Source organism: Aethalodelphis obliquidens, unplaced genomic scaffold (assembly GCF_003676395.1).
Source record: "Aethalodelphis obliquidens isolate GAN/ISIS:26980383/991018 unplaced genomic scaffold, ASM367639v1 scaffold43, whole genome shotgun sequence".
NCBI lineage: Eukaryota > Metazoa > Chordata > Mammalia > Artiodactyla > Delphinidae > Aethalodelphis > Aethalodelphis obliquidens.
In genome coordinates this window covers 9,708,647-9,736,549 of record NW_020837987.1, presented here as the reverse complement: position 1 = coordinate 9,736,549, position 27,903 = coordinate 9,708,647, and the positions used below count along the sequence as shown (strand labels likewise).

Genomic DNA, 27,903 nt, shown 5'->3' with positions numbered 1-27,903 from the left:
GTCCCCAAGGCCACCAAGCCCCAGGCCACGCGCGTAGACTACTCTGCAGCGCGCGCCACCCCTCAAGTGCTCGTTCTCTCCCCTCCCGGTGGCAACAGGGCTTTCCGCGGGGCCGCGCCAGACTTTCCGAGACTGTTGATTGGTTGTAGTCCCCGCCACCCGGCAGCCAATCAAGCGGGGGAAAGGTGACATCACTTATTCTCCTCCCCTCCCCCCCAACTTCCCTACTCCCGGCTACCGGCAGCAACAACCACGTGGGGGAGGGGTAAGAGAGTAGAACCCGGTGAGGTCATTGCGCCGCCCCGGCCGCTGCTCATTGGCTGCGGGCCTCGCGGGTGGCGGTTGGCTGCTCCTCGCACCTCCCCCTTGTGCCGCTACCGCCGCCACTGAGAGGAGCCAGCAGCGACGCCAGAGCCGGGAATCCGGGTGAGTCGGGGCCCTGGGTCTAAGATGCTCCTGGCGCCCAGTGAGACTCACGAGGAACTGCCCTTTCGACTTTTTCTCCTAGCACGGGTTCTTCGGAGCGCCAGGCACTCTGTCACATGGGAGTTGTAGTCTGCCATGTACTGTCGACTATGGGCCGGAGACGTAAGAAGACTACCATTCCCAGCAGGAATTGCGACTAGCCGGTCAACAAACGCTGAGGCCACGCCTTCTGAGCTTGCTCATTGGAGAGCCTGTCCCTTAGCCCCTCCTTCTTGCATTTCATTGGCTACTGTCCCTCGCAGAGGCTGGGTTCCGGCCTAGAGTGCAAGACGACAGGGTACTGTATTCGTCATTCTGCACTAAAACGGTCTGCGATTGGTCAATGCTGGTGTCCATTACTTATTGTAAGGCAGGACCCTAGGCTGATCAGGCGGTCGTAGGCTCAGGTTGGTGTCGGTCCCAGAGGGAGGCCGATCTTGGACTTTGGCCCCTCCCCCTAGCGCTGCCGGGTGGGCGCGATTGGTTGTGGCAAGCGTCGCTCGTCGTTGAGAGGCGGAGCCGACTAGGCTCCGAAAACCTATTGGTCTAGGACGGCGCCGGTCAGCGGGGTTGTGGCCGCTGATTGGCTGGCTGCTCCAGCTGTTGCAGGTCCATTCACCATTTTGTGTGTTGGAGTAAAAAAAAAGGGAGAAACGAGAGGGAGAGCCGGAGGGGGGCGGGGAGGGACCGGACCGGACCGAGCCGGGGCCACGGCCCCCCGCCCCGTAACCCCGCTGAGCCCGAGGTGAGGGGCGGGGCCAGGGTTGACACGGGCAGGGGGGATTTGGGGTGCTGGGGGCCGAGAGGGGACAGGTGGCAGGGACGGGGAGGGGGTACAGGGGAAAAGGGGTGAGCGGGGTGGTGGGAAGGGGGGACAGAGTGGAGGAAGTGGTGGGGAGGAGGAGTGACAGAAAAAGGGTGACAAGGAGGGGGTGGTGGGCAGAGAATGGGTAACAGGAATGGAGGGGTGACAGGACTAGATCAGGGTGACAGGGAGAGGGAGGGGACAGAGTTGGAGGGGGTGACAAGGAGAGGTGATGGGGAGAGAAGGTGACAGGTCCAGAGATGGCTGACATGAGAGTGACTGGGAGGAGGAGGTGACAGAGATAGATGAGGGTGACAAGGAGGGGGTGACTGAGGAGGGGGCCTAGGGCCTGTGAAGAGAGAGCTAGAGATAGAGATGGTGACAGGGTGGGAGAGAGAGTGGCAGAGAAGCTGGTGCCAGGAGGCCTGTTGGGAACAGAGAACATGAGACCCTGAAAAGCCTGGGCCAGCCTGGGCTTCAGGAGTTACTGCTCAGATCCTGAGGGAGGTGAGGGCCCACAGGGCCTTGGGTGGGAGTTATCCAAAGAGGTGTGGACAGGAAGAGAGTAGGCCCCAGGGGAAAGAAAGAGGCTTGGCTTCTGGTGTGAAGAGGCTGGGCCGGGCAGCAGGGTCCAGGGGTGCCAGGCAGTGTGGTTGTAGGCCCTGGGTGGGGTATGCCCAGGATGGTGGCCCAGCAGGTCAGTGGGGAGAAGGTGGTGGCGGCTGCCCAGCTCCCGGGTACTTGGGTGACTGCCCCAGTGTGAGAAGCCCCGGGCCCTCCAGCCTTTGCCTGTGAGGACCCCAGGATTGGCCCAGAGAAGGGGCATCCTGGGACTGCAGGACCCTGAGGAGCAGCAGGCCCCGAGTGGGAGAGGTCAATCTCCCATGAGGTCAGCGGTACCATGGGAGCCCGAAGACGGCGTCGGGGTGCCTCTGATGGTGTTTGGCTATGGTCCTGGATCCCCCAACCCTCCCAGAGGCCCATTTTTGTCCTCTCAGGTTCTCTTAGTCACTTCAGAGTAAAGTTTTTTCCCTTCTCTTAGGGCAGCTTGAAAGGGGGCGGGCAGTAATGACTGTTCAGGAAGTGGGTGAGGTTGGCCCGCTGGGCTTGTCCTGCTTTCTTTGACCTTCTCCCAGTTACCCCACCTGGAGTCTGAGGGCATATTTGGGGGCCAGGGGGGCCCAGTCGGCTCAGCCACCCTGTTAGAGCCAGCCCAGTCAGGGCGGGGATGCAAGCAGACCAGAAGGGGGGTGGCTGGGCTTTTGGGTATCATGCTGGGTGCTGTGGGGGGAGGGGCAGGCTCCCATCCAGTGGGACAGTGAAACCCTGCGGTGTAGCTCTGTGTCCCACTGTGTGATGACGTGTGTGTGCCGTGTGTGTGTGTGTGTGTGTGTGTGTGTGCGCGCGTGTGCATGTGTGCTTATGCACGGCTCTGTCATAGCGCTGGGTATGAGCTATTGCCCCAGACGTGCCCCTGCCTGTTCCCTGCCAGGATCTGGGGAGATGGCTATACCTGGCAGGCCTGGGGTGCAGAGCAGAGTGGGCAGCTGTCCCTTGGGACTCTTAGCTGCCCACTCCTTCCCACAATGCCTGGCCATGCCAGGCTGCCCGGGCAGGGGTGGGGGGTGGTAGAGAGAGGCTCACATCACAGCCCAGTCATCTCCCTTTCTGTGACTGTGTGCCTGTGCATGTGTGTGTGTGTTCTCTGGACAGTGACAGCACAAGGATCATGTGACAGGCAGCACACTGAAATGGTTAGGAGCACAGACTCTGGAGCCAGATTGCCTGGGTTCAGATCTTAGCTCTGCCATTTCCTAGCTGGATGAATTTGGACAAGTTGCTTGATCTCTCCATGCCCCAGTTTCCTCGAGTGTAAATGGGACTGATAGTAGCATCTGCCTCTTAGGGCTGTTGTGAGGATGACATGGGTTAATAAAGGCAAGTTTAGCCCAGGGCTCGGCTCCAAGTGAGTGCTCCATAGACTTGAACCGTTAGTGCTTCTCACGTCCCCTTGGGGCAGTCAGAGTGTGTGCATGCACCTACTGTCCTCTGCAGAGGAAGCAGATCATGTGAGGGTCCCCAAGGAACCAGAGTGTATAGCTCAGGGGACACGAGTGCCAGTCTGTGTCTGGGTGCTGGCCAGAGGCCTACGTGAGTTGAAGACAGCCAGGAAGGAGAGCTTGGGGACCGTGGCGCTGAGGCAGTGACCTCAGCAAGTAGGAAGTCTTGGGGGCAGTGGGTGTGGAGGTGTTCCCGAGTCGCTCCCAGTGACCCGTGTCTGGCCTCTCACCCTGCAGGTGGACGAAAGATGAAACCAATGAAGAAGGCGTGCGCCGGCCTCCCAGGTTCTGGCAGCGGTGGCAAGTCCCCCCCAGCCACCAGGGCCAAGGCCCTGAGGCGGCGAGGGGCTGGGGAGGGTGACAAGCCAGAGGAGGAAGATGATGAGGCTCAGCAGCAGCAGCCGGGGCCAGAAGAGGCTGAGGAGGGTGAGGAGGAGGCCGAGCGGGGCACAGGGGCTGAAGGGCTGCCCCCAGAGCTGCACCCCGACGACCCGGCCCCAGGCCCAGCCGAGGAACCCAAGGGGGAGGGGGAGGCAGGCCGCTGGGAGCCCTCACTCAGCCGAAAGACGGCAACGTTCAAGTCACGAGCGCCCAAGAAGAAGTATGTGGAGGAGCATGGGGCCGGCAGTGGCAGCAGTGGGGCGGCTGGTGCCCCTGAAGAGCGGGCACGGACCCCCGAGGAGGCGGGCACCCCGGGGGTGCCTCCGCAGCCACCCACCTCTGCCCGCTCCTCCTCCACCGACACAGCCAGCGAGCACTCGGCCGACCTGGAAGATGAGCCGGCCGAAGCTGGTGGTTTAGGTCCCTGGCCCCCTGGCAGCACCAGCGGTGGCTATGACCTGCGGCAGCTGCGGTCCCAGCGGGTGCTGGCTCGGCGTGGGGACGGTCTCTTCCTGCCGGCTGTGGTGCGCCAGGTGCGCCGAAGCCAGGACCTGGGTGTGCAGTTCCCTGGGGACCGGGCCCTGACTTTCTACGAGGGGGCACCTGGCAGTGGTGTGGATGTGGTTTTGGATGCCACGCCACCGCCGGCTGCGCTGGTGGTGGGCACAGCGGTCTGTACCTGTGTGGAGCCCGGTGTGGCTGCCTACCGTGCCGGGGTGGTGGTGGAGGTGGCCGCCAAGCCAGCTGCCTACAAGGTCCGCTTCAGCCCTGGCCCCAGCTCCCAGCCGGGCCCGGCGGCCACCCCGCCGCAGCCGCCGCAGCGTGAGCCCGAGGACGCGGTGTGGGTGGCCCGCTCCAGCCTGCGCCTGCTGCGGCCCCCGTGGGAGCCCGAAGCCCTGCCGAGGAAGCCCCCGGCGGGTCCTGAGGAGGGACAGGCCGAGCCGGGGGCTGCCCTTCCCCCCTGCCCTGCTGCCCTGGACCTCAAGCAGCCCGAGGATGCCGAGGTCTCCAAGATCAGCTTTGGCGGCCACCTGGGGGCTTGCGAGGAGGGTGAGGAGAAGCACCCGCCAGCCCTGGGCACCCCGGCCCTGCTCCCACTGCCCCCGCCCCAGCTCCTGTCACCGCCACCCAAGTCCCCAGCCTTCGCCGGCCCAGGCCGCCCTGGCGAGCAGCCCTCGCCCTGCCAGGAGGGGAGCCAGGGTGGCAGCCGCAGCAGCAGCGTGGCCTCCCTGGAGAAGGGGGCTGCACCGGCCGCCCGGGCCCGCACGCCACTGACAGCAGCCCAGCAGAAATACAAGAAGGGAGACGTGGTCTGCACACCTAATGGAATTCGAAAGAAATTCAATGGCAAGCAGTGGCGACGGCTGTGCTCGAGAGATGGCTGCATGAAGGAGTCCCAGCGGCGGGGCTACTGCTCCCGCCACCTGTCCATGCGAACCAAGGAGATGGAGGGCCTGGCGGACAGTGGCCCAGGTGGGGCTGGGCGGCCAGCTGGTGTGGCGGCCCGTGAGGGCAGCACCGAGTTCGACTGGGGTGATGAGACGTCTCGGGACAGTGAGGCCAGCAGCGTGGCAGCCCGGGGAGACTCACGCCCACGCCTGGTGGCCCCTGCTGACCTGTCACGCTTTGAGTTCGATGAGTGTGAAGCGGCTGTGATGCTGGTGTCACTGGGCAGCTCTCGCTCGGGCACACCCTCCTTCTCCCCTGTCTCTACGCAGTCACCTTTCTCGCCGGCCCCGTCACCCTCACCCTCACCACTCTTCGGCTTCCGCCCTGCCAACTTCAGCCCCATCAACGCCTCGCCAGTCATCCAACGCACTGCTGTTCGCAGTCGCCACCTGAGCGCCAGCACCCCTAAGGCAGGCGTGCTGACGCCGCCAGACCTGGGCCCTCACCCACCCCCACCTGCCCCCCGAGAGCGCCATTCCTCTGGCATCCTACCTACCTTCCAGACCAACCTGACCTTTACTGTGCCCATCAGCCCTGGGCGACGGAAGACAGAGCTGCTGCCCCACCCAGGGGCGTTGGGGGCCCCTGGTGCAGCAGGCGGAGGAGCGGCCCCAGACTTCCCCAAGAGTGACAGCTTAGACTCTGGTGTGGATTCGGTGTCCCACACACCTACACCCTCCACACCGGCTGGCTTCCGTGCTGTGTCGCCCGCCGTGCCCTTCTCCCGCTCCCGCCAGCCCTCGCCGTTGCTGCTGTTGCCCCCACCTGCCGGCCTCACCTCGGATCCTGGGCCTTCCGTGCGCAGGGTGCCTGCCGTGCAGCGGGACTCACCCGTCATCGTCCGCAACCCCGACGTGCCGCTGCCCTCCAAATTCCCTGGGGAGGTGGGCGCTGGCAGTGAGGCACGGGCCGGGGGACCTGGGCGGGGCTGCCGAGAGACTCCGGTGCCGCCCGGGATGGCCAGTGGGAAGCCTGGCCTGCCTCCACCTCTGCCGGCCCCCGTGCCCATCACTGTGCCTCCAGCTGCGCCGACGGCCGTGGCCCAGCCGATGCCCACCTTTGGCCTGGCTTCCTCGCCCTTCCAGCCGGTGGCCTTCCACCCCTCACCTGCTGCCCTGTTGCCCGTCCTGGTGCCCAGCAGCTACACCAGCCATCCTGCCCCCAAAAAGGAAGTCATCATGGGCCGGCCTGGGACAGGTAAGAGGTTCAGGTGGATGGGCTGGGCGAGGGCTCATTTTGCACAGGGCCCCTTGCAAACTGGCTCTCAAGAGAGGTGAGCTCCCCACCTTGGGTGGGATTCAAGGGGAGGCTGGCCTCCTCTCTGCACAGATGTTCCGGTGGGAATTCACGTGTTAGGCAAGGGCGTGGAGTTTTTCTTTTTTTTTTTTTCCGGCCACACCGTGCGGCAAGCAGGATCTTAGTTCCCCGACCAGGGATCGAACCCGTGTCCTCTGCAGTGGAAGCGCGGATTCTTAACCACTGGACTGCCAGGGAGGTCCCTGGGCGTGGACTTTGAAGGCTCAGTGCAGTGTTTCCAGAAGCCTCCTGTTGGGAATGTACTCTGAAGGGGTCCATCAGTCAGCACACCTTTCCTGAGTGCAGGCTCAAAGCCAGGCCGCCACAGAGCTGATGGGATAACAGAGATGATAATCATGTTGACAGCTCCCACGCCTGGAGGACTGGCAGGGGTATCACTGTGATAAGCACTGCAAGTGGGTTATCGCACCTAACCCTCACACCCACCCCTTAACGTAGCACTCACAACATACTGAACCCTGCTATGATTATGCTCATTTAGAGGAAACTGGGAATTTCCTGGTGGTCCAGTGGTTGGGACTCCGTACTTCCACTGCAGGGATCCGGGTTCGATCCCCGGTTGGGGAACTAAGATCCCACAAGCCGTGCAGTGCGGCCAAAAAAAAAAAAAAAAATTAGAGGAAACTGAGGCCAGGTTAGTAACTTGCCCAGAGTCACATGGCTAGTAAATCCTGGAGCCAGCCTTCAAACCCAGGCAGGTTGGCTCGTGACCCACCTGCCTGGGTTACTGATGGGAAGACTGAGGCTCCAACAGGTCCTTCTGCCAGGTGGTGGCAGGACCAGGACTGGAGCCCTCATCTTCACCACTGCACCTGGTAAATAGCACAGGTGTGGTCAGTGCAATGGCGGGGAGCTGGGCGTGAGCTGGGCATGCTTCCAGATGTGAACCTAGTCTGGCTGCCCTCAGGAAAGGGCGTGTAAGCTGAGAGTTGAAGGATGAGTTGGAACTAGCAACCGTGGGACAGGAGAACCTCCTAGGAGGCCGTTGGGAAGGCTCCGAGGCCAGAAGGAGCACTGCTGAGCACAGCCAGAGTGGCTAGAGGGCTGAGGCCAGGGGTGGGGGGAGAGGCATTTCTGAGATGGTGCTGGAAAGCCAGCTGGCCTGGACCTTGTCAGAGCAACTTTCATGGAGGGTGACAGACCCGTCACCAGCCCCTTCCCTAGCATCTTTTTCTTATTTACTTATTAATTCACTGTTGACTGAGGCCCCCTCTCTGTGCCTGGCCCTATGCTGGCTGATGCTAAGGACACAGCTTTGTCCTCAAAGGGCTCATGGTCCCTGGAGTAAGACAGACCTGTCCCCAGATAGTAGCTGTCCAGAGTGGTCAGGGCTGGGGTGGAGGAAGCCCAGGAGGCCATGTGAAGTCAGGGAGGGCTTCTTGGAGAAGGGGCCAGTGAGACCTGCAGGGTCTAAAGTGAGACCTGAAGGGTGTGCAGAGGGGAGCCTGGCAAGGCCGGCAGGAGGACCTTCAGGCAGAGGGAAGAGTGTGCAAAGGCCTTGAGGCGAAAGCAAGAATTTGAAGGAAGTTGAATCTGCTAAGTCAGGGGCTCTAGACAGTGGGTGAGTGTTGGGATGTGTGGCTGTGTTGGTGAGCAATACATCAAGGGTCAGATCATAGAGGGTCCTTGTAAGACTTGGGAACTTTATCCTGAGAGCCATGGAAGGTTTTGAGCCGACCCAACCACGGCTGTACCATGAAGGGTGAGTTCCAGCCCCTGAGACCAGAGGCAGGGAGACCAGGGGGGAAAGAGTCTGGGCTGTGGATCTGGGTAGGAGCTGCTGTGTCTTAGGCTGGTGCAAAGACCAATGTAGGAAGGGGCCCAGACCCTGCCCTCACTGAGATCCAGCCCAGACCCGGGCAGAGGGACACAAAGACTACGCTTGCCCCTCATGCTCATATACTGAGGTTGTGAGCTGTGTTTTTTGCCCCACCCCCAACATTTTTTACATTTGTTATCGTCGTTGATATGAGCAAAATTCCACAAAGTGGGCACAGCGGGGATTCCTATCCTTAGGCAGATGAAGAAACTGAAGCAGACGGACTCCTACCATCCCCCTCAGCCCCCACCCCCGCATGCCTACAGCCCCCGACATTGCCCTCATACATAGCATCGGTCAGTCATGCCCCTCACTGCTGCCCTGTGGGGAGGGATGGCACGATGCAGGTGACCTGAGACCTACCAGGGTGGTCGGGGGTGGGGGGTGGGGTTCCTGCCACCATTTTCCAGATGAGGAAAATGAGGCCCTGACAGAAAAAGAGTCCTGATTAAGGTCACCCAGCTAGGGAGGGGCAGGACTGGGCCTTGAACCAGGTCTCTCGATCTCTAGATCACAGGACTCTTCCTACTAGAAGTAACAGTAATAATAATTTATTGAGTACCACCCATGCATGTGCTTGGCACACTGCTCAGTGAGCGCTGACTGAGCCTTTACTCACTGAATCCTCACAACAACCCAGGAGATCAGCACGATTATTAGTTCCAGTAGACAGAGGAGGAAACTGTAGCCCGAGAGGCAAAGTGACTTGCCCAAGGTCACCCAGCTAGGAAGAGGGAGAACCAGAGTGTGAATCCAGGCTGTCAGGCTCCAGAGCCCAGGCTCTTAAGCACTCTCAATTAGAATAATGAAAACAATAATAGTAGCCCACTTTATTGAGCATTTACCATGCGCCCAGCCTCATCGCAACGTCCTGATGCTATGAAACAGGGATTACCAGCCCTGTTGTCAGGGGGAGGGGGGGAACTGAGGTTCAGGGAGGGGAGGCCCCTTGCTGGAAGCCACCTGGTCGTCAGAACTTGTCCAGTGCCTGTCCTGGCGGTTCTGAGCAGCGCCTCCCTGACTACACCCATGCTGAGGTATCCAGGCTGCCCTCAGGTTCCCAGCCAGCAGGCCCTTTTGTTCTTCTCTCAGAGGCCTCCCTAAACCCTTGGGAGGTAGGCACCTCGGGGCCTTCTCCCTCTGAGGCCCAGATAGGGCAGACTGTGCCCAGTGGAAGAGTGAGGCTATAGTCCTGGCCCCTTCTGCCCGCCCATGCCAGGGCCTGACCCTCAGTCAGGGCAGCAGGTGTGAGGGGGTGGCCCGGGGCAGCCTGCCTGCTTCTGCCCCCCCGCCAGGCATTTGCTTCCGCTGGGGGACTTGCCGGAGCAGGCGGGCCGGCATTCTCTACATTCTGTGCATGGCCGGGCCAGCCAGCTGCCATTGCCACCTCCCTCTGACTCTTCCCGCCTGCTCCCCAGGAGAGGAGGCCGCCCCAGGGCCTGCAGCCCTGGCCCAGGAGGCCAGATGTCTCAGCCCTGTTTCTGGCATGGCCTCCTTTCCAGCTCCCAGCTTCCGCCTGGTTTCCCCATATTGACAGGCAGTGCCCCTTCTCCTGGGCCTGTCTGCCCATCTGCCTGTTTGAGCCACTGTATGTTTATCTGTCTCTCTCTTGGGTTCCTATGTCTGTCTCTGTCTAGGGCTCTGTTTCTGGCCCCGAGTCTCTCTCTCTCTCTGGACTTCTGTCTGACTTTCTCTGAGTCTGGCTCTCTATGCCTTTCCAGGTTTGTACCTCCTTAGACATCAGTTCTGGTCTGAGGCTTCATTCCACCTTCTTTCTGTTGTGATTCCCCCATCTTGGAATCCTGTCTCTGGTCCAGCCTTGGCCTCTCCTCTGGCCCTCCTTCTCCCATTCTTTAGACGGACATGTTTCCCCCATCCTAGCCCCCACCCCCACTCTGTGCACATCAGGTACTCTGTTCCTTTAAGTCAGTGTATAGTTGCTAAGCACCACGTCTCCTGCTCCTTGGGGAACAGGTGGGAGAATGGGGAGTGTTGGGAGAATGTCTAGGCCTGGGAACCCCCGCATGTCCCTTGACAAATTAAATGCCCACTAATGTCCCTGAAACCTGCTGAGAGGTGTTGGGGGCCATCCTGCAGACCCATCAACACCCAAGCACCTGTTCCCAAGACAGGCAGGAAGGCGGGGGCTTTTTGGGCCAAGCTAGGAGATCCGGCTGTGGGGGAGAAGCAGGAAAGCAGCTCCTGTGCCCACCCACCTGCTCGAGGGCATGACCCAGATCACCCCTACCACCACCACCCCCATTGCCTTTCAGGAGACACTTCGGTGCCAGCCCCATTTAATTGAGTCCCACGTGCAGTCCACCCCAACCAGTAGGACCTCAGAGACCAGGCGGCATCCACCAGCTATGCTTGGGTGCGTCGGGAAGATGAGGCCCAGAGAGGAGCCAAGGGTGTCCTGACTCCCCAGATCCAGATCCAGATTCTGCCCACCAGAATTTGTTTTGTCTCAAACAGTGAACCCCTTCTCTCCCACCAGAAGTCACTCCTCATCCCTCTACGAGGTCCAGGCTGAGCAGCCCTGGGATAAGTGGGTGGGGAAGGCAGATGTGGATGCAGGCACCGGCAAGGATGAGCAGAGGGAGATACAGAGCCTGGGGAGGCCCGAGGAGAGAGAAAACTCTGTGGCTTAATGCGAGGCGGTGAGGAAGGTTCAGGTAGGCTTCTCACTGGAGGTGACATTTGACCTGAAGCAGGAATGAGTGGATTTCAGGGTAGTGAAAGAAAGGGAAGGGCCATCCAGGCTTAGCCACAGGAGCAAAGGCCAGGAGGGATGAAAGTGCATGACCTCTGAGTGGCCAGTTAAGGCTGGAGCTGACATGAGCCTAGTCTTGGCAGAAGGGTGCCAAGGAGGACAGGTCCAGCCAGACCATGCTTGAATGTCAGCCTGTGAAGAGCCGAGAAAGGGTTTAGAGCAGAGGGCAAGGGTTGGATCAGGGTGTCAAAGATCCCTGGAAAGGAAGGAGACCTAGGCTGGGAAGAAGAGGATGATTTGCGGGAGAGAGAAGAGGCTTTTTTGAGGTAGCAGGAGTGAAGTGAGTCTTGGAAGAGCCCCCAGCGCCAGGCACTGCAAGGGGTCAGGCTGCCTCCTGCTGGCGGCGGGTGGCGGGCTGCTGGCGCGCGCATGCGCAGCGGCAGGGTGGTGTGTGTGGCCCTCAGCCCCCGGCGCCCGGCATTAATGGCTCCATTAGTGGCCGAGAGGGAGGCGCATTAGCGGCGACGACGGCGTCTGGCTCCCATTACCACCGGCGGCAGCGGCTGCACCGCAGGCGGCTGGACCCTAGCCTGCCGCGCCGCCGCCTCCGCCCGCACCCCGTCCCCTGCCTGTTCCCGCTCCGCTTGGGGGCCTGGGACTGGGAACCCCCGTCTCCCCATTTCGGTGGAAAAGCTGATTTCTGAAGCCAGGCAGACCTGGGCTCGAATCTTGACCGTGCCACCTCCTGACTGCGAGATCCTACGCCCTTCTGAGCCTTTTTTTTTGCGAAGCAGCCCGGGAAACAGGGTGTACCGGGGGCTTTGTGGATCCAGACGGGCACCTAGTCAGCGCCGCGCCCATTCTCGCGCCCCAGGGGGTAGGCCCGGGGCGTCGGGCCTCCGGCCTTCCCATTGGCCGCTGTCGCGCCCGCCGACGGCGATTGGCTGAGACTTGCTACCCTGGCCCCTGCGTCATTAACCCTTGCGCGGCCGCGTCCTTGGGCAGGGTGGGGGTACCCCCCCCCCCGCAGCAGACAGTTCGGGTGCCAGCTGACCCGCGCACCGCCGCTGCCCGCGTGGGTGTCAGGCCGGCCGGGTGCTCGCCCGCTCTCCCAGCACAAAGCGGCTTTGTGGGGCCCGACGGGAGCTGGCTGGGGGCCAGGCGGCGAGTGGAAAATCTCGTGAGCTCGGGGCTGGGGAGGAGAACGCAGGGCGGCGCCCCCTCCTCCGCCCAGGCAGTGGCCCCTCCCTCAGCCCGCGGGGACCAACCCTCGCAGCCCCGGCGCCTGTACACTCCCCCTCAACCCCCTCTTCTACCCCCAAATCCATATCCCGCCCTCCATCCTATCCCGCCCATCTTCCAATCCCTGGGGAGCCTCCCCCGCACCTCTCGCTTGCCTCTCTTTCCCTTCTGGTCCCCCTGCCTACCCCAGCCCCACTCACTGACTCACCCTGGCGCTATTTTTAGGCCCCCATCCCTCCCGAGCAGCACCAGTCCAATCCTGGGCTCGTTCCCCAGGCAACCCTGGCCGTCTCCGACGCCGCCCGGGGTGGGTGGGTGGGTGTGTATGTGGAGAGCGGGTGAGGGGAGCTGGGGACACTGGGGTGGTGAGCCGAGGCGGGGGACCCGGGCCTGGAGAGCAGGGTGGGGAGCCGCAGGCGGCGGGGCACGGTGCCTCTCGTGCTCAGTAAACGGGGGCCCGTGAGTTCAGAGCATGTCTGCCTGTCCCTCAGCTTGTCGGCATCCCTGGCTGTGCGCCCCAGGCCTTTGGGCAGGGCCTCAGCCTGTGCCACCCTGGGTGGCACTTGCTGTCTCCATCTGGGCTCCCTGTCCCCAGGCTGGGGTGGGGTGGTGCTGTGCGGGCTGTTTGGGGCCAAGCCTTTTGTGGAGTTGGCTATGGGGTCGTGCAGGGGGTGGCTGCACCGTAGTTCTGCCTAGTACCTGCTCTGAGTGAAGGATGGTGATGCACCCCCTCTCTGATGGGGCTGGGGCCCTGGTTTGGGGAACCCCCCTCAGACTTTTCCAACTAGGGAGGCCCCAGTTAGGGTTGGGGGTGGCTAGAGATATGGAGCTGTCTGGGGACAGGACCTGCTCCCTCTTCTCCACTCCTAATCACCCCCACTCAGGGTTCCTCCATTCCAAACAATGGAAGCTAAGTATAGGGCTGGCCCAGTGCCCAGGGCAGGGGGGCCCTTCCCGCCCAGATTCCGGCCCCTCCCTGCTAGGCTGGGCCCCCACTTGGCTGTACCCTGCCCTGTAAGGGGCCTCTTCCCATCCCTCCTATGTGGGCACTGTCTTCTACCAGATGTGCAACCCTCCCAGATGTCTGGGGCCCTCTTTCCCTACTGTGCCAGGCTTAGCTCTTTTTCTCACCCAACAGAAGTGGGGGAGCTGGCGGCAGGGCTCCTCTGAGCTCAGTCCCTGGGCTTCATTGCAGTGGGGAAGGGGTTAACTTGCCAGTAGGTGACTCACCGGTGGGGAGAGGAGGGGGCAGCGGTAGGGAGATAGAGCAGGCCACATTGATTTCAGCCTTGATTTCTGCTTCACATTGCAGTCCCTGGGGCAGTGAGGTAATGGAGGGTCTGAGTCTGGGGCTGCATAGGGAGGAGGGGGCAGTCACCTAATAGTCCCTCTGTTGGTCTCTCCAGGCTCACAGCCAAGTGTCTGGACCTGTAGTCTCTGGAGGTCAGAGGGCTACAGACCTTACCCTTCCCTCTGGGCCCAGGTTACCCGGGTTTTGCCCCCTCTCCATGCCTTCATCTCTGTCTGTAGCTGCAGAAGGCTGGGAAGAGGGTTTGTCTGCGCCTATCACTGATCCCACCGGTGAAGGACCCTAGTCTTGGTGCATCTGAGCCTGTGCAATCTTTACCTGCCCAGGTGAGACCCCAGGCCTCTGCCTTTACTGGATGTGGCCTCAGGGCCCTTCTTGGGTGATCCAAGGCCTCTGCGTCTCTGCCTGGTGGGCCCCAGACCTTGCCCGTGTCTCCGTGTGTACCCTCTGACCTTTCTATAGTTCACCAGTCCCTCTGATATCATTGTCTGAACATATTCCCAGACCTCTGTTGGGAGTCTCTCTGCCTGTGTCCACCCTGAGGTGAAATTTTCAGTAGTGGAAAGAGCACTTGAGTTGGAGTGCTGGGCTGCTATGTCCTGGCTGCATGATCTTGCACAATTTATTCAATTTCTCTGAGCCTCGTTTTCTCATCTGAACAACAGGCATAATAAAGTGTACTTCCCTAGTGGCTGTGAGGATTCAATGCACAGGGTTATACATACAAGCGCCCAGCATGTAGCAGCCCCAGTGTTAGTTTCCTTTCTTCCTCTTTTGGAAAGGGTGGCTCCCAGCCCAGAGTGGTGGCCCCCTGCCTTACACTGTGAGGTAGAGGGTCCCAGGTGGCTGCTAAGTGTCAGGCAGGGTAGCTGAATCAATGGGAATGGCCATGGCACTTTGTTTACCTCCTGAGCCAGGGTACTGAAGTAGTTAGTGCTCACCAGGGCAAGTTTACATAGTGTTTGGGGTCAGTATGATGGCATTTGTGAGAGTTACCTGTGTTGGGGTTGGGGGTTGCCAGGAAAGCCATATGAGTGTGTGGTTGTGTTGGAGGGATGTAGGGTGTGTGCTGTGGACAAGCAGTGGCTGTGATGAGGTGTATGAGATAATTCTGCCTGTTTGATATGCTGTGTGTTTGTATGAGTCACGTGGGCTGGTGGATATGTATGAGGATATGCTTGATGAAGCACATATGACAGGGCATGTATGAAATGGGTGATGTGAAAAAGATGGGTGAGAACAAGTGTGTGTGATGGTGGGTGGGGAGTGATGGACGTTTAGTGTGGGAGGTAGTACATTTGTGTGAGGTGTTCCGGGTGTGTGACTTCTGACTTCGTGTGTAAGACCGAGGGTACATGTGACCCTGGATTGTGTATGAGATAATGGGTGTGGTAGGAAAGTCTATGAGGAGTGTGTGTGTGTGCGCGTGTGTGTTTGTGACTGCTGTTGTGAGAGTTGGTGAGGGCTCAGGGGGTGGCTCGCCCAACCCTACACGCAGTTTGTCTGCCCTGCGGGGCCGCGCGTGCCCAGGTGGGCGTGAGGGAGGTGGGCCGAGCCGCGCGTGAGCGTGTTCCTCGCGCGGACTGGACACACAAGCACCACCCACAGCCCCGGGCCTCTGCAGCGCGGCGCCCCGAACCGCCCCCCTGGCTCAGTGCCTTTACTGCAGTGCGCCCTCCCTGCCGCCCTCCTCCCACGGTCCCGCCCCGGGCCGGCTTGGGTCCAACCGGAGCCCGCCCCGCCCTGCCCTTATTTGCATATGACTGACGTTCCCCCGGGGCGGCCAATGGGGGCGGGCGCGGCGGGGCCTGACCCGCGCGCGGCGGCGGCAGCCAATGGGCTCGCGCGCGGTGGGCCGGGCTTGCGCGGAAGGCCGCGGGGGAAGCGGGGAAGGGGCGGGGGGAGGTGCGGCGGGGGGAGGGGAGCGCGTAGTAGTGGCGGGGCGGGGAGGCGGCGGCGGTTCGGCGCGGGGCTCGCTCGGAGCGCACGGACGCACGCACGCTCGTCCGTCTGCCCGCCTGGGGCCGGAGGCCGACCCGGCGCTGAGCCGCGGGCCCCAGGCCCGGAAAGGCGGGGCGCGGCGCCGGCAACCGGGGCGCTCGGGGCCAGAGCCGTTACCCGCCAGAGCTGCGAGGGAGGGAGGGAGCGAGCCAGCGAACGGGGAAAGGGAGGGGGCCGCCCCCGCGCACGCGCGCCGCGCCCCGCCCCACCTGCCCCGCCCGCCCGGCTCCGCACGGGAGGAGGGAGAAGGAGGGGGCGGCGCCGATGGCCTGGGTGCCGCGCGCCCCGTGACGGCCCCCGCGCGCGCCGGGGGGCGGGGCGGGGCCGGCGCGCTCTGACCTCCCCCCGCCCCCCGGGCGGCGGGAGGCAGGCGGCGTTGTGCGCAGGCGCGCCCGGCTGAGACCCCCCGCGTGGGGCGGCCGGAGTGGGGGGGCGGTGGGGGGGGCATGCGGCGACGGCCTCCAGCTCCCCCCGGGCCCGAGCGGTGGCGGCCGAGGAGCCGGCGGCGGGCGGAACGGCGGCGGCCGCTGAGGAGGCGCGAGCCCCGGCCGGGCCACGCCGTGCCGGACCATGTACTCAGCCCACAGGCCCCTGGTGCCCGCGTCCGGCGCGGCCTCCCGTGGCCTCGGCATGTTCGGTCAGTAGTGCCTGGGCCCTGGGACTGCAGGGGTCAAGGTGTCGGGGTGCTGAGTGCGAAGTAATGGTGATGGGGTTATAGTAAGAGAACGGTGGAGGCAGAGTAGAGGGGAAAGTTACAGAGCTCGGCTGGTCTGAGTGGTTAGTGACGGCAGGTGGGAGTGTAGTGGAGGGATGGGAGTGCAGAGTGGGGAGTAGCTGAGGACAGCTGTGGTGTTTAGGTGTGGGGTGGGAAAGGTATGTTGTCATGGGAGGTGAGGAGGGGTGCCAGAGTACCTGGCATGGATTAGAATAGGGGCAGCGTGAGACCTGCTGGTGCCAGGTGTGGAATAGAGGGAGAAGGGACTAGGGGCTGTGATTGAGTAGTGGGGCTAAGGACAGGTCTTGGGAAGGGAGTGAGGCACTGTTTGCTCAGAACAGAGTGACGTGTTGGTGGTTTGCTTTTCAGAGAGAGGAAGAGACCCGGGAACCTGGAGGGTAGTGCACTAGGGAGGAGTTCAGGAGGGACAGGACCAAAAGACTGTTCTCCCATTGTATACTGGGCCCCTTCTTTCCCACCCAGCAGAAGATGAGGGGGCCTGATGGGAAAGATCCTTGTGAAGAGAGGGACAGGTCCGGGTCTCTGAAGGCTGTCATGGGTTTGGAGGGCCCAGCAGGCTTTTGGGGCTCCAGTGCCTCCGTGGTAGTGGATGGGATCTTCATAGTGTTTTGAGTCCTTTTTCCAGTGTGGGCTTCTTTGTTCCTCTCCTGTTGCCTTGATATCTACTTTTTTGTTTTGTCAGCACCTCACAGAATCAGATCTTGAGGCCAGTGCCTCACATAGGGGCTCCGCTAGGCTAGCCTTCGGAAGGCATTGGCGGGGGGAATCAGCCTAGGTCAGATTGATCCAGATCAGGGGGAGCCTGGAATGATGGGGACCAGGGCTAGGGCGTTTCCCTCTTCTCTTCTTGGTCTTCCCCTAGCAGGGGCCTCCTCTGCTGCTTCCACTTCCCCCAGGGAGCTGGCAGTGAGTAGGAAGCCCACTCCCAGCCTGGGCCAGCCCCAGGAGTCCAGCCAGGGGTGGGACTCAGCCGTAAGGGGTGGGCTGGCTCCCTTACCACCCAGCTCCTGGAGCAGAAGGTTGGACCTCTAGGACCAGCGCCCTGGTGAGGGAAGTACCTTCCTGTGCGTAGCCTTAAGGAAACACCTGGCCCCTTTGCCTTGCTTGGGCAGAGTCTTGTAATAATTCTCTCGTCTGTCCCATTGTCTGTGCCTTTTTGTCTGAAGAGTTTACCACATCCTCCCATCTTTTTGGGCAAGGGGGCTGGACACTACACTGGAGATAAGCTCAGGGGTATAGAGTGAGGGAGGCTGGGAGGTCTCTTCATGAGCAGTAGGTTGTCTTTGAGGAGGAAAGAGATGCTGGAGCCACCTGTGCCCAGCCTGGGAAAGGCAGGTCTGGCTCCTTGGGGTCTGTGGTAGGGGGAGGGAGGCAAGGAGAAAGACCTGAGACCCCATGCCCTGTGAGTAGTGGGGAGGGAGGAGAGGGTAGGGAGACTGGGCCGTCTGTCTCAGGAAAAGAGAAAGGGAGTACGAGGCCAAGGTGAGGGGCACTGTCAGACGGCAACACGGTGATGGGAATTGACTGAGGGAGGGTCTGCAGCCTTGCTAAGGTCTAGGGGCCTTGAGAGAGTGAGTTGGCAAGCAAACATGGCCTGGTTGGCGACAGGAGCCAGTCGTTTCTCTGGCCTGGTCCCTGGTGGCAAGGCTGGTGGAGGTGGGGGTGGAGGTGGGGGAGGGAGTGGGGTGTGAGGACCGTTTCCCTGCTTCTGTTTTCTTTCTTAAAAATCTAGAACTCTTTCAGGGAGGAGTTTTTCCTGAGTGATGTCGCATGCACGAGCCCAGGGGGCTCTGGGATTGAGGAAGGGGGTGTAAAGAAGGGGTGGAGCCACCTTGTCTAGGGTGGAGAAGAGTTTGAGTTGGGGGTCAAGGCCAAGCTCTCCTGCCGCACAGCTCAGCTGACTCCTTCCTACAGTGTGGACGAACGTGGAACCTCGCTCTGTGGCCGTGTTCCCCTGGCATTCCTTAGTCCCCTTCCTGGCCCCCAGCCAGCCTGACCCCTCCGTGCAGCCAAGTGAGGCCCAGCAACCTGCTAGCCACCTAGTGGCCTCCAACCAGAGCAAAGGTGAGGGCTGGGAGGCTCTGGGAAGGCATGGGGATGGGGTCGAGATGGCCCGGGAGCCCTCTGACCTGCCTGCCGCTCTGCCCCCAGAGCCTGCTGAGTCGGCAGCTGTTGCTCACGAGCAGCCACCAGGCGGGACGGGGAATGCTGACCCCGGGCGGCCCCCTGGAGCTACATGCCCTGAGAGCCCAGGGCCCGGACCCCCCCACACTTTGGGGGTGGTGGAACCTGGAAAGGGCCCCCTTCCCACGACGGAGGAGGAGGCCCCTGGTCCTCCAGGAGAGCCCCGGCTGGACAGTGAGACAGAGAGTGACCACGACGATGCGTGAGTGCCCTGAGGCTTGGGACTGGGGAGGAGGGTGGAGTGGCCAGAGACATGGCTCTCACTGCCCTGCCGCTCCCGCCACAGCTTCCTCTCCATCATGTCTCCTGAGATCCAGTTGCCTCTGCCGCCTGGGAAACGCCGGACGCAGTCCCTCAGCGCCCTGCCCAAGGAACGAGACTCATCTTCAGAGAAGGATGGACGCAGCCCCAACAAGGTGCCTCATCTCTACCTGTCCCCAGCCCACCCTGTGGCCGCCCAAGCCCGTCTCCCCAGTCCTAACCTTCCTGCTCGGGCCTGTGTCTACTGCAGAGGGAGAAGGACCATATCCGGCGGCCCATGAATGCCTTCATGATCTTCAGCAAGCGGCACCGGGCCCTGGTCCACCAGCGTCACCCCAACCAGGACAACCGGACCGTCAGTAAGATCCTGGGCGAGTGGTGGTACGCTCTGGGGCCCAAGGAGAAGCAGAAGTACCACGACCTGGCCTTCCAGGTAACTCCGCCTCCTCTCAGCTGCTCGGCTTCCTCTGGCAGGGTGGGTGAGTGAAGGGTCTCCCTGCCCTCTCCTGCCAGGTGAAAGAGGCCCACTTTAAGGCCCACCCAGACTGGAAGTGGTGCAACAAGGACCGGAAGAAGTCCAGCTCAGAGGCCAAGCCTACAAGCCTGGGGCTGGCAGGGGGGCACAAGGAGCCAAGGGAGCGGAGCATGTCGGAGACAGGCACCGCCGCTGCCCCTGGAGGTTAGTGAGCCCTTTGGCTCTTCTGCCCTGACACCGACCTCCCCTTTGCTTGCTCACCCCCTTCCCCAGAAGCTCTTCTCAGCTTTACCTCTTTTATCTGAGGACCCTTACTCACAAAGGAACTGGTACTTATCACTTGTGAAGGGGTCAGGGAGGTCCAAATAGATAAGGTTTCTGAGCAGAAGTCTTACTGTCAAGTGTCATTTGCTGAGCATTTACTATGACAGGCGGCAAGAGGAGCATAATCTTCAGTATTCAGAAGCGTGCCTAACCTTGCAGGTGTGAGGAAACGGGTTAGAGAGAAAAGAGCACTGGCGTGAAGTCGCTAAAAAACTAGAAAGTAGCAAAGGTTGAATTTAAACCCCAGCTCATCTGGCTCTCAAGACCACAGTTGGAAGCCCCTCGTTGGCTGCTTCTACTGACTGAGGGTGTTCAGTGTGCCCGGCACCATTCTGAGGCGCTTCTCTGGAGTGATCCTGTGGGTTTGGGCCCACGACTCTGTGAGGGAGGAGACGTTCCTTTTTCTCTGAGATGAGGGAGTAGAGGCTCAGATAGTCCAGCAGTTATTAGTTAGGCAACGCCACACATACCTGTCTCCAGGCTTTCACGCTGTCAGAAAGGCTGCCTCCCAGGGAGCAGTGGGCTTGCTCCTCGCAACCCAAGAGGGCAGGAACCAGGGGAAATGCTGGCCTGGTGGGTGGTATCTCTTTTCTGCCAGGTGGCCCAGGAAGTCCAACCTGCTTCTGCCTGGTATCTAGAAATATCTGTGGATGGCTTGGCCAGCCTGGGCACTGGGAGGAGGCTTCCTGACTGCGACACTTTTTTCTTTCCACCCTACAGTGTCCTCGGAGCTCCTGTCCGTCACAGCCCAGACGCTCTTGAGCTCGGACACCAAGGCTCCGGGGAGCAGCTCCTGTGGGGCAGAACGTCTGCACACAGTCGGCGGACCTGGCTCAGCCCGGCCCCGAGCCTTCTCCCACAGCGGGGTCCACAGCCTGGATGGCGGGGAAGTAGACAGCCAGGCACTACAGGAACTGACTCAGGTCTGGAGTGCAGGCCATGGGGGTAGGGGCGATGTGCAGGGAGGGCTGACCACGGTGACAGCACTGGCTGAACTCTCCCTGCACTTCTCCTGCAGATGGTGTCTGGCCCTGCATCCTACTCTGGCCCAAAGCCTTCCACCCAGTATGGGGCTCCAGGCCCCTTTGCGGCCCCCGGTGAGGGAGGCACTCTGGCAGCCAGTGGGCGGCCCCCACTGCTGCCCACCCGGGCCTCCCGTTCCCAGCGTGCAGCCAGTGAGGACATGACCAGTGACGAGGAACGCATGGTCATCTGTGAGGAGGAAGGGGATGATGATGTCATTGGTAAGCAGTTGCAGGGCCCGGAATCCTATGCAGGGAAGCAGCTGGCTAAGGTTTGGAGGGTGGGCGGAGATTTGGTCCAGGCCCTTAGGCCCCTTCCTTTTTTTCCCTTCCATGTTCGTGTGTGATTGCGGGCATGTTCAGTTCAGGCCCTACTGAGTAAGCCCAGCCCTGCCCGCAAGAAGCCCCAAGCCAGACAGGAAGCCGGGAGGACACGGGCATGGCCGGGCCATTGGACACAGTATTAGGTGCTGTTACCAGTGTGCTCTTAGGGTCTGCTGGCGGGCAGGTGGGCAGAGCATTCCTGGACAACACTTGGAACAACACTTGTTCCTGGGGAGGAACAGCATTCTTGGACAGCACTTAACTGCTGACTCGGGGCAGAGCCGAGGCCAGAGCCAGGCTCCACACTGTTCCTCCTGGGCAGCCCTGCACCCAGCCCTTTAGCAGCACTGTTCCCTCTGCTCTCTCAGCTGACGATGGCTTCAGCACCACTGACATTGACCTCAAGTGCAAGGAGCGGGTGACGGACAGCGAGAGCGGAGACAGCTCTGGGGAGGACCCAGAGGGCAGCAAGGTGAGAGCTTGGGACTTGCTGCTGTCTGGTCTCACGTATCCTGGGAAGTGGGGGGAATGTTAACTTCTCTGTACGTTGACAGAGGGGGAGATTAAGGCGCAGAGAGGGTGAGCTACTTGCTTCGTGGGGAACTGGGTCTCAGCCTGGATGAGTGGAGGCCTTCGGCTGGCCTGGTTGCCAGGCGGGATGGGGAGGTTGGGATGGGCAGGATGGGCAGGGTGTGGGTATCCAGGCTCCCTTGACATGCTTGTGTCTCCCTTCTCCTGCCACTCAGGGATTTGGTCGGAAGGTGTTCTCGCCTGTGATCCGTTCCTCCTTTACTCACTGCCGTCCATCGCTGGACCCTGAGCCCCCAGGGCCCCCAGATCCACCTGCCGGCTTCGGCAAAGGCTACGGGCCCACCCCATCCTCCTCATCCTCGCCTGCCTCCTCCTCGGCCTCAGCAGCCACCTCCTTCCCGCTGGGCTCAGGGACCTTCAAGGCCCAGGAGTCAGGTCAGGGCAGCACAACAGGTCCCCTACGGCCCCCACCCCCTGGAACTGGGGGCCCAGCAACGCCTAAGGCCACCCGGTTTCTCCCCACGGATCCTGCCACCTTCCGGCGCAAGAGACCTGAAAGCGTGGGGGGCCTGGAGCCACCAGGCCCCTCAGTCATTGCGGCACCTCCCAGCGGGGGAGGAAGTGTTCTGCAGACACTGGTCCTGCCCTCAAACAAGGAGGAACGGGAGGGCAGCGGAGCTCGCATGCCCTCGGCCCCAGCCCCGTCTCTGGCCTATGGGGCCCCAGCAGCCCCCCTGTCCCGCCCGGCCGCCACCATGGTCACCAATGTGGTGCGGCCTGTCAGCAGCACTCCTGTGCCCATCGCCTCTAAGCCTTTCCCCACTTCTGGCCGGGCAGAAGCGTCTCCAAATGACACGGCCGGTGCCAGGACTGAGACAGTCGCTGGGTCCCGGGCGCCTGGGGGCTCCCCACTGGGCGTCAGCTTAGTGTATTCAGACAAGAAGTCAGGAGCAGCCACCTCAACAGCCTCACATCTGGTGGCTGGACCCCTACTGGGCACTGTGGGGAAGGCGCCTGCCACTGTCACCAACCTGCTGGTGGGCGCCCCGGGCTATGGGGCCCCAGCGCCCCCAGCTGTCCAGTTCATTGCCCAGGGGGGCCCTGGCAGCGGGACGGCTGCGGGCTCAGGAGCAGGTGCTGGGAGTGGGCCCAATGGGCCAATGCCCCTGGGCATCCTGCAGCCAGGTCCCCTGGGCAAGGCTGGGGGAATCACCCAGGTGCAGTATATTCTGCCCACGCTGCCCCAGCAACTTCAAGTGGCGCCTGCCCCAGCACCAGCCCCTGGGACCAAGGCAGCGGCTCCCAGCGGCCCTGCACCCACCACCAGCATCCGTTTCACCCTCCCGCCGGGCACCTCCACCAACGGCAAAGTCCTGGCTGCCACCGCACCCACTCCTGGCATCCCCATCCTGCAGTCCGTACCCTCCGTCCCGCCCCCGAAAGGTGAGGCCTGGGCTGGGCAGAATACAGAGAGGGTCCACAGGCTTATTCAACTCCTTTGTAACCACCTGCTCCCTTGTCTCTCAACTTGCAGCCCAGTCAGTTTCTCCTGTGCAGGCCCCGCCCCCGGGTGGCTCAGCCCAGCTGCTACCTGGGAAGGTACTAGTGCCCTTGGCCACCCCTAGCATGTCAGTGCGGGGAGGAGGGGCCGGCCAGCCGCTGCCCCTGGTGAGCCCACCCTTCTCAGTACCTGTGCAGAACGGTGCTCAGCCACCCAGCAAGGTAAGGGCACCTTGGTGGTGGCCCGCCTGTTTCTTATTCTTCTCTTCCTGGGTGTTAGCCTCTATGTCCCGTGGTTTCTGCGTCTGTCTGTCGTTCAGTCTTCTCCTTTTCTCCCTTTTTGTCTCTTGGTCTCTGTCTTGCTCGACATCTGTGCATATCTTGATTCTGCCCTCCGTGTTTGTACCTTGTCCCTTCTCTGTGTTTCCTATCTGTCGCTGTCTTCTTTGCTTTCGTTTCTCCCTTCTTGTCCCCATCCCAATTTCTCTGTCCTGTGTCTCTGCTGAGGTCCAGCCTCCGAGGTCTTGGTCCTCCCCTGCCTCACTCTGGGTCCCCAGCTCACCTCAGCCTGTGGTGCCCTTGCCCACAGATCATCCAGCTAACTCCGGTGCCTGTGAGCACACCCAGCGGCCTGGTGCCGCCCCTCAGCCCGGCCACGCTCCCCGGACCCGCCTCTCAGCCTCAGAAGGTTCTGCTGCCCTCCTCCACCAGGTAATGGCAGTTGAGCCCTCATCTGGAGGTGAGTGCAGGGAAGGGGTTAGGTGGGGCCAGCTCACCTACGCCTTCCTCTTTCCTCTCCCTGCGGCAGGATCACCTACGTGCAGTCAGCAGGCGGGCATGCGCTGCCCCTGGGTACCAGTCCTGCCTCCAGTCAGCCTGGAACAGTCACCTCGTACGGACCCACGAGCTCAGTAGCCCTAGGCTTCACCTCGCTGGGGCCCAGCGGCCCCGCCTTCGTGCAGCCCCTGCTTTCAGGTGAGGGGTGGCCTGGCAGGCAGCTGGGGACCAAGGGTGGGGCTGAGGCAGCTCCGGCCCTAACTCGGTCCCCTGCCTCTCCTCTGTCTTTCTCTCTGCAGGCCAAGCCCCATTGCTGGCTCCTGGCCAGGTGGGCGTGTCACCCGTGCCCAGCCCCCAGCTGCCTCCCACCTGTGCAGCCCCCAGTGGTCCCGTCATCACAGCGTTTTACCCTGGCAGCCCCGTACCCACCTCCTCAGCACCCCTGGCCCAGCCATCCCAGGCTCCCCCAGGCCTGGTCTACACTGTGGCCACCAACACCACCCCACCTGCTGCCACCATCCTGCCCAAGGGCCCACCGGCCCCCGCCACTGCCACCCCGGCCCCTACCAGCCCTTTTCCTAGTGCCACAGGTGGGTGCCGGGCCAACCGAGGGTGGGGTGAGTGGGGAGACCCAGGGGATGGGCTCTAGTCAGGCCTGGCTCAGCAAATACTCTCTTTACCAGCAGGCTCCATGACCTACAGTTTAGTGGCCCCCAAGGCCCAGCGGCCCACCCCCAAGGCCCCCCAGAAAGTGAAGGCGGCCATCGCCAGCATTCCTGTGGGCTCCTTTGAGGCAGGTGCCCCTGGGCGGCCAGGCCCTGCGTCCCGGCAGCCGTTGGAGCCCGGCCCAGCTCGTGAGCCCCCTGCATCTGAGTCAGAGCTTGAGGGGCGGCCAACAACACCAGCCCCTCCGCTGCCCCCAGAGACCTGGGCTCCCCCGGCCCGGAGCAGTCCCCCGCCGCCCCCACCTGCTGAGGAGCGGACCAGTGCCAAGGGCCCTGAGACCATGGTGAGTGTCCAGCAGGCCTGGGGGTTCCCTGCTGCTGGGCTTGGCCCCTCAGTCCCCTGCCTGCACTTCTGTTCCACCCCTCTTCCGTCCCTGTCCAAACTGTGCCCTTGTGGGTCCTCCTCTGTCCTCCTGCCTATCTGTCTGCATGACTGGGTCTTCCCCATGGCTCTGTGTCTTGGCCGTCAGCATTCATCTTTTGTATTTCTGGGTCTTGCCCAGGTGAGTCTGAACCCAGTGTCCTCCATCTCCCTGCCATCCTCACCCCAGGCCAGCAAATTCCCCAGCTCATCTTCAGACTGGCGTGTCCCCGGGCTGGGCCTGGAGAGCCGAGGGGAGCCTCCCACCCCTCCCAGCCCGGCCCCGGCTCCAGCCCCAGCCCCTGGTAGCAGCGGCAGCAGCAGTGAGGGCAGCAGTGGGAGGGCAGCTGGGGACACCCCCGAGCGCAAGGAGGCGGCTAGTGTCGGCAAGAAGGTCAAGGTGCGGCCCCCGCCCCTGAAGAAGACCTTTGACTCTGTGGACAAGTGAGCATGGGCTGGGGGACTTGGAGTGTGTGGGTTGGTGGCAGAGGGGGCAGCTGCAGGCTGGGCAGAGGAGGTGACCCTGCCCGCTCTCCAGCAGGGTCCTGTCGGAGGTGGACTTCGAAGAGCGCTTTGCTGAGCTGCCCGAGTTTCGGCCTGAGGAGGTGTTGCCCTCGCCCACCCTGCAGTCTCTGGCCACCTCACCCCGGGCCATCCTGGGCTCCTACCGCAAGAAGAGAAAGAACTCCACTGGTAGGCGAGCGCAAGGCACCCAGGGTAGGTGGGACAGACTGGGGCCATCTCCACTGAGCCTGCTTCTGTTTGACCAGACCTGGACTCAGCCCCCGAGGACCCCACCTCGCCCAAGCGTAAGATGAGGAGACGCTCCAGTTGCAGCTCGGAGCCCAACACCCCCAAGAGTGCCAAGTGCGAGGGGGACATCTTCACTTTTGACCGTACAGGTGCCGGTGTGGTGGCAGGCAGAGCTACGGGGGTCCTAGGGCCTCCAAGGGGGGTGGGGGTCCCAGGAACGGGGTTAAAGATGGGAGAGGTGGGGTGGGTGTTGCTGAGAGGAAGGACAGCAGGTCAAGGGTGGGTTCTGATATTCAACAGGTCCCTAAGTTGGTACGTGACCTTGGGTGGGTTCCATCTCTAAACCCCACTGTGAAATAGAATTCAGTGAGGGCGGAGTGGCCCCTCGGACAGTGGTGGAGGGCCAGGCTGCTGCGGAGGCTCGACTGTGCTCCCTGCGCTGCTCCCAGGTACAGAAGCTGAGGATGTGCTCGGGGAGCTGGAATACGAGAAGGTGCCCTACTCGTCGCTGCGGCGCACCCTGGACCAGCGCCGGGCCCTCGTCATGCAGCTCTTCCAGGACCATGGCTTCTTCCCATCAGGTAAGCAGGTGCGGAGTCTTGGGGGCACTTGGAGGGGGCCTACCCACTCATCTCACCCTGCCCTCTGCACCACCCTTCTGTCCACAGCCCAGGCCACGGCAGCCTTCCAGGCCCGCTATGCAGACATCTTCCCCTCTAAGGTCTGTCTGCAGCTGAAGATCCGTGAGGTGCGCCAGAAGATCATGCAGGCGGCCACTCCCACGGAGCAGCCCCCGGGAGCCGAGGCCCCCCTCCCTGGACCGCCCCCCACTGTCACTGCTGCTGCCCCTGTCCCCACTCCCAGCCCTGCTGGGGGCCCTGACCCCACCTCACCTGGCTCGGACTCTGGCACGGCCCCGGCTGCCCCGCCATTGCCTCCGCCCCCAGAGCCGGGGCCCGGACAGCCTGGCTGGGAGGGGCCCCCCCAACCCTCACCACCCCCCTCTGGTCCCTCCACAGCTGCCACAGGCAGGTGAGGGGCTCCTGAGAAGACCCCAGACCCACAGTACTCCCCTCAGGACACGGACAGTATGTAGGTGGCAGGAATGGGGGGGCAGGATGGTTACCTCCTCCCCAGCAAAGCCATTGCGTCCTTTCCAGTTTGGGACGGAATGAGGCCTGCTCCTCTTGTCTATCCCCCTCCCCCCACAGCTCCCTCCCTGTGATGGGGGGCAGCTGAAGGGAAGCAGGGGGCACAGTCTCCCTTCACCGAGCCCCTGTACATAACCTGGAGTGTGTTACCTTCAGACCTTTTCACTTGTACTTTATGCAAAATGGCTCGTGTGAGGGCTGCAAGCTGGAGGGTAGTGTGGGCCTAGGGCCACAGGGAGGCGCCTGTGGAGTAGGGGGAGTTCATGTACCCCTTTTTTCCCCAGAGGGGCTGGACTCAGGTTAGTTTGGGGGTGGGGGCTCCTGCACTTTGCCACAGGCACGGGGAGGGTTCTCTCTCCCCACCCCCTCTGCCCTCCCAGCTTGGGTTGTACTTTCTAAGAAGGTGATTCCCCCACCCTGTCCCCATCCCCAGAACAAAACATGTTGATCATGTGCAATATTTCTTACTGTGCTGAGAAGCCGCAATGACCGAGATTAAAGCTGTTTAACACACCTGTGTGGCTGCCTGCTCGGAAGGGAGAAGGGATGTTGGCCGTACCAGTCCGCCCCCCAGCTGGCAGTGGAGCTGGACTTCTCCCCCTAACCACCGTGAGGTGGGGGGTGCAATTCCAGGACCGTCCCTTCCCTACATCAGGGGGACGTGGTGGGCAGAGTCAAGATGCCTGTTAAGCCGTCTAACACGCACAAGCTCGGGAAGGCCCATGATGTGGTACTACAAGAAGAGCAGTTCACCTCTGACGTTCCAGCTGAACGAGAGAGGTCTGAGCCAGGGGTGGCACTGGGTGGGGAGGCCAGTCAGCCCAGAGTACCACGCTGTCCCCAGTGACCCCTGCTGCCCTTGTGTGGACTGAACCAGCACTGCAGCCAGGCCAGAAGGAACCTCTCCTGGTTTACGCCTCTGTCACAGCCTGTGGACAGTGCTTCTCTGGAGAGAAAAATACCCATACGCTGTGTGGAGGGATGACTGCTAGGGGTGGGAAGGTCAGGAAGCTTCCACAGGAAGTCACATTTAAGCTAGAACCAGAGCACCAGAAGTTCCAGTCAGGGGGAAAAGCATGTGCAGATTGGAGGGCAGCTCTGAGTGGGCTTTGACCGTTGGGTCACCCAGAATTCTTGCTTGACCATGATCCTATAGGGCCATGTTAGAAAACCAGTTTCACTTCGTGTTGTACTGATTGGTCGTGCCTGCCTGGAGCA

General features: G+C 62.0%; 1 protein-coding gene across 7 annotated transcripts; it reads left to right on the top strand.

Moving 5' to 3' along the window:
• Positions 1-303: 303 nt before the first annotated feature.
• CIC (capicua transcriptional repressor) lies at positions 304-27,198 on the top strand. 7 transcript variants are annotated; one of them, XM_027079668.1, is made up of 21 exons: positions 304-426; positions 3,568-6,357; positions 18,212-18,361; positions 18,449-18,683; positions 18,768-18,897; positions 18,993-19,175; positions 19,256-19,421; positions 20,262-20,464; positions 20,560-20,785; positions 21,256-21,359; positions 21,634-22,861; positions 22,953-23,140; positions 23,508-23,629; positions 23,727-23,893; positions 23,995-24,285; positions 24,379-24,704; positions 24,924-25,225; positions 25,320-25,474; positions 25,552-25,683; positions 25,984-26,115; positions 26,203-27,198. In XM_027079668.1, the coding sequence occupies exons 2-21, from the start codon at positions 3,579-3,581 to the stop codon at positions 26,568-26,570; spliced, it is 7,587 nt and encodes a 2,528-aa protein (XP_026935469.1). In that variant the 5' UTR covers positions 304-426; positions 3,568-3,578; the 3' UTR covers positions 26,571-27,198. The 7 variants fall into 7 exon arrangements, with proteins under 7 accessions (XP_026935469.1, XP_026935467.1, XP_026935468.1 ...); XM_027079666.1 differs by lacking the exon at positions 304-426 and adding an exon at positions 453-763; XM_027079667.1 differs by lacking the exon at positions 304-426 and adding an exon at positions 789-1,210.
• The last annotated feature ends 705 nt before the right edge of the window (positions 27,199-27,903 follow it).

What these genes read in the sequence shown, in the direction of transcription:
- CIC (XM_027079668.1), top strand. Translation starts at nt 3,579, where the DNA reads ATGAAACCAATGAAGAAGGCGTGCGCCGGCCTCCCAGGTTCTGGCAGC. An exon ending in CTCCGTCCCGCCCCCGAAAG is followed by an intron (nt 22,862 to 22,952) that starts GTGAGGCCTGGG and finishes CTCAACTTGCAG; the next exon opens with CCCAGTCAGTTTCTCCTGTG. An exon ending in CTTCACTTTTGACCGTACAG is followed by an intron (nt 25,684 to 25,983) that starts GTGCCGGTGTGG and finishes CGCTGCTCCCAG; the next exon opens with GTACAGAAGCTGAGGATGTG.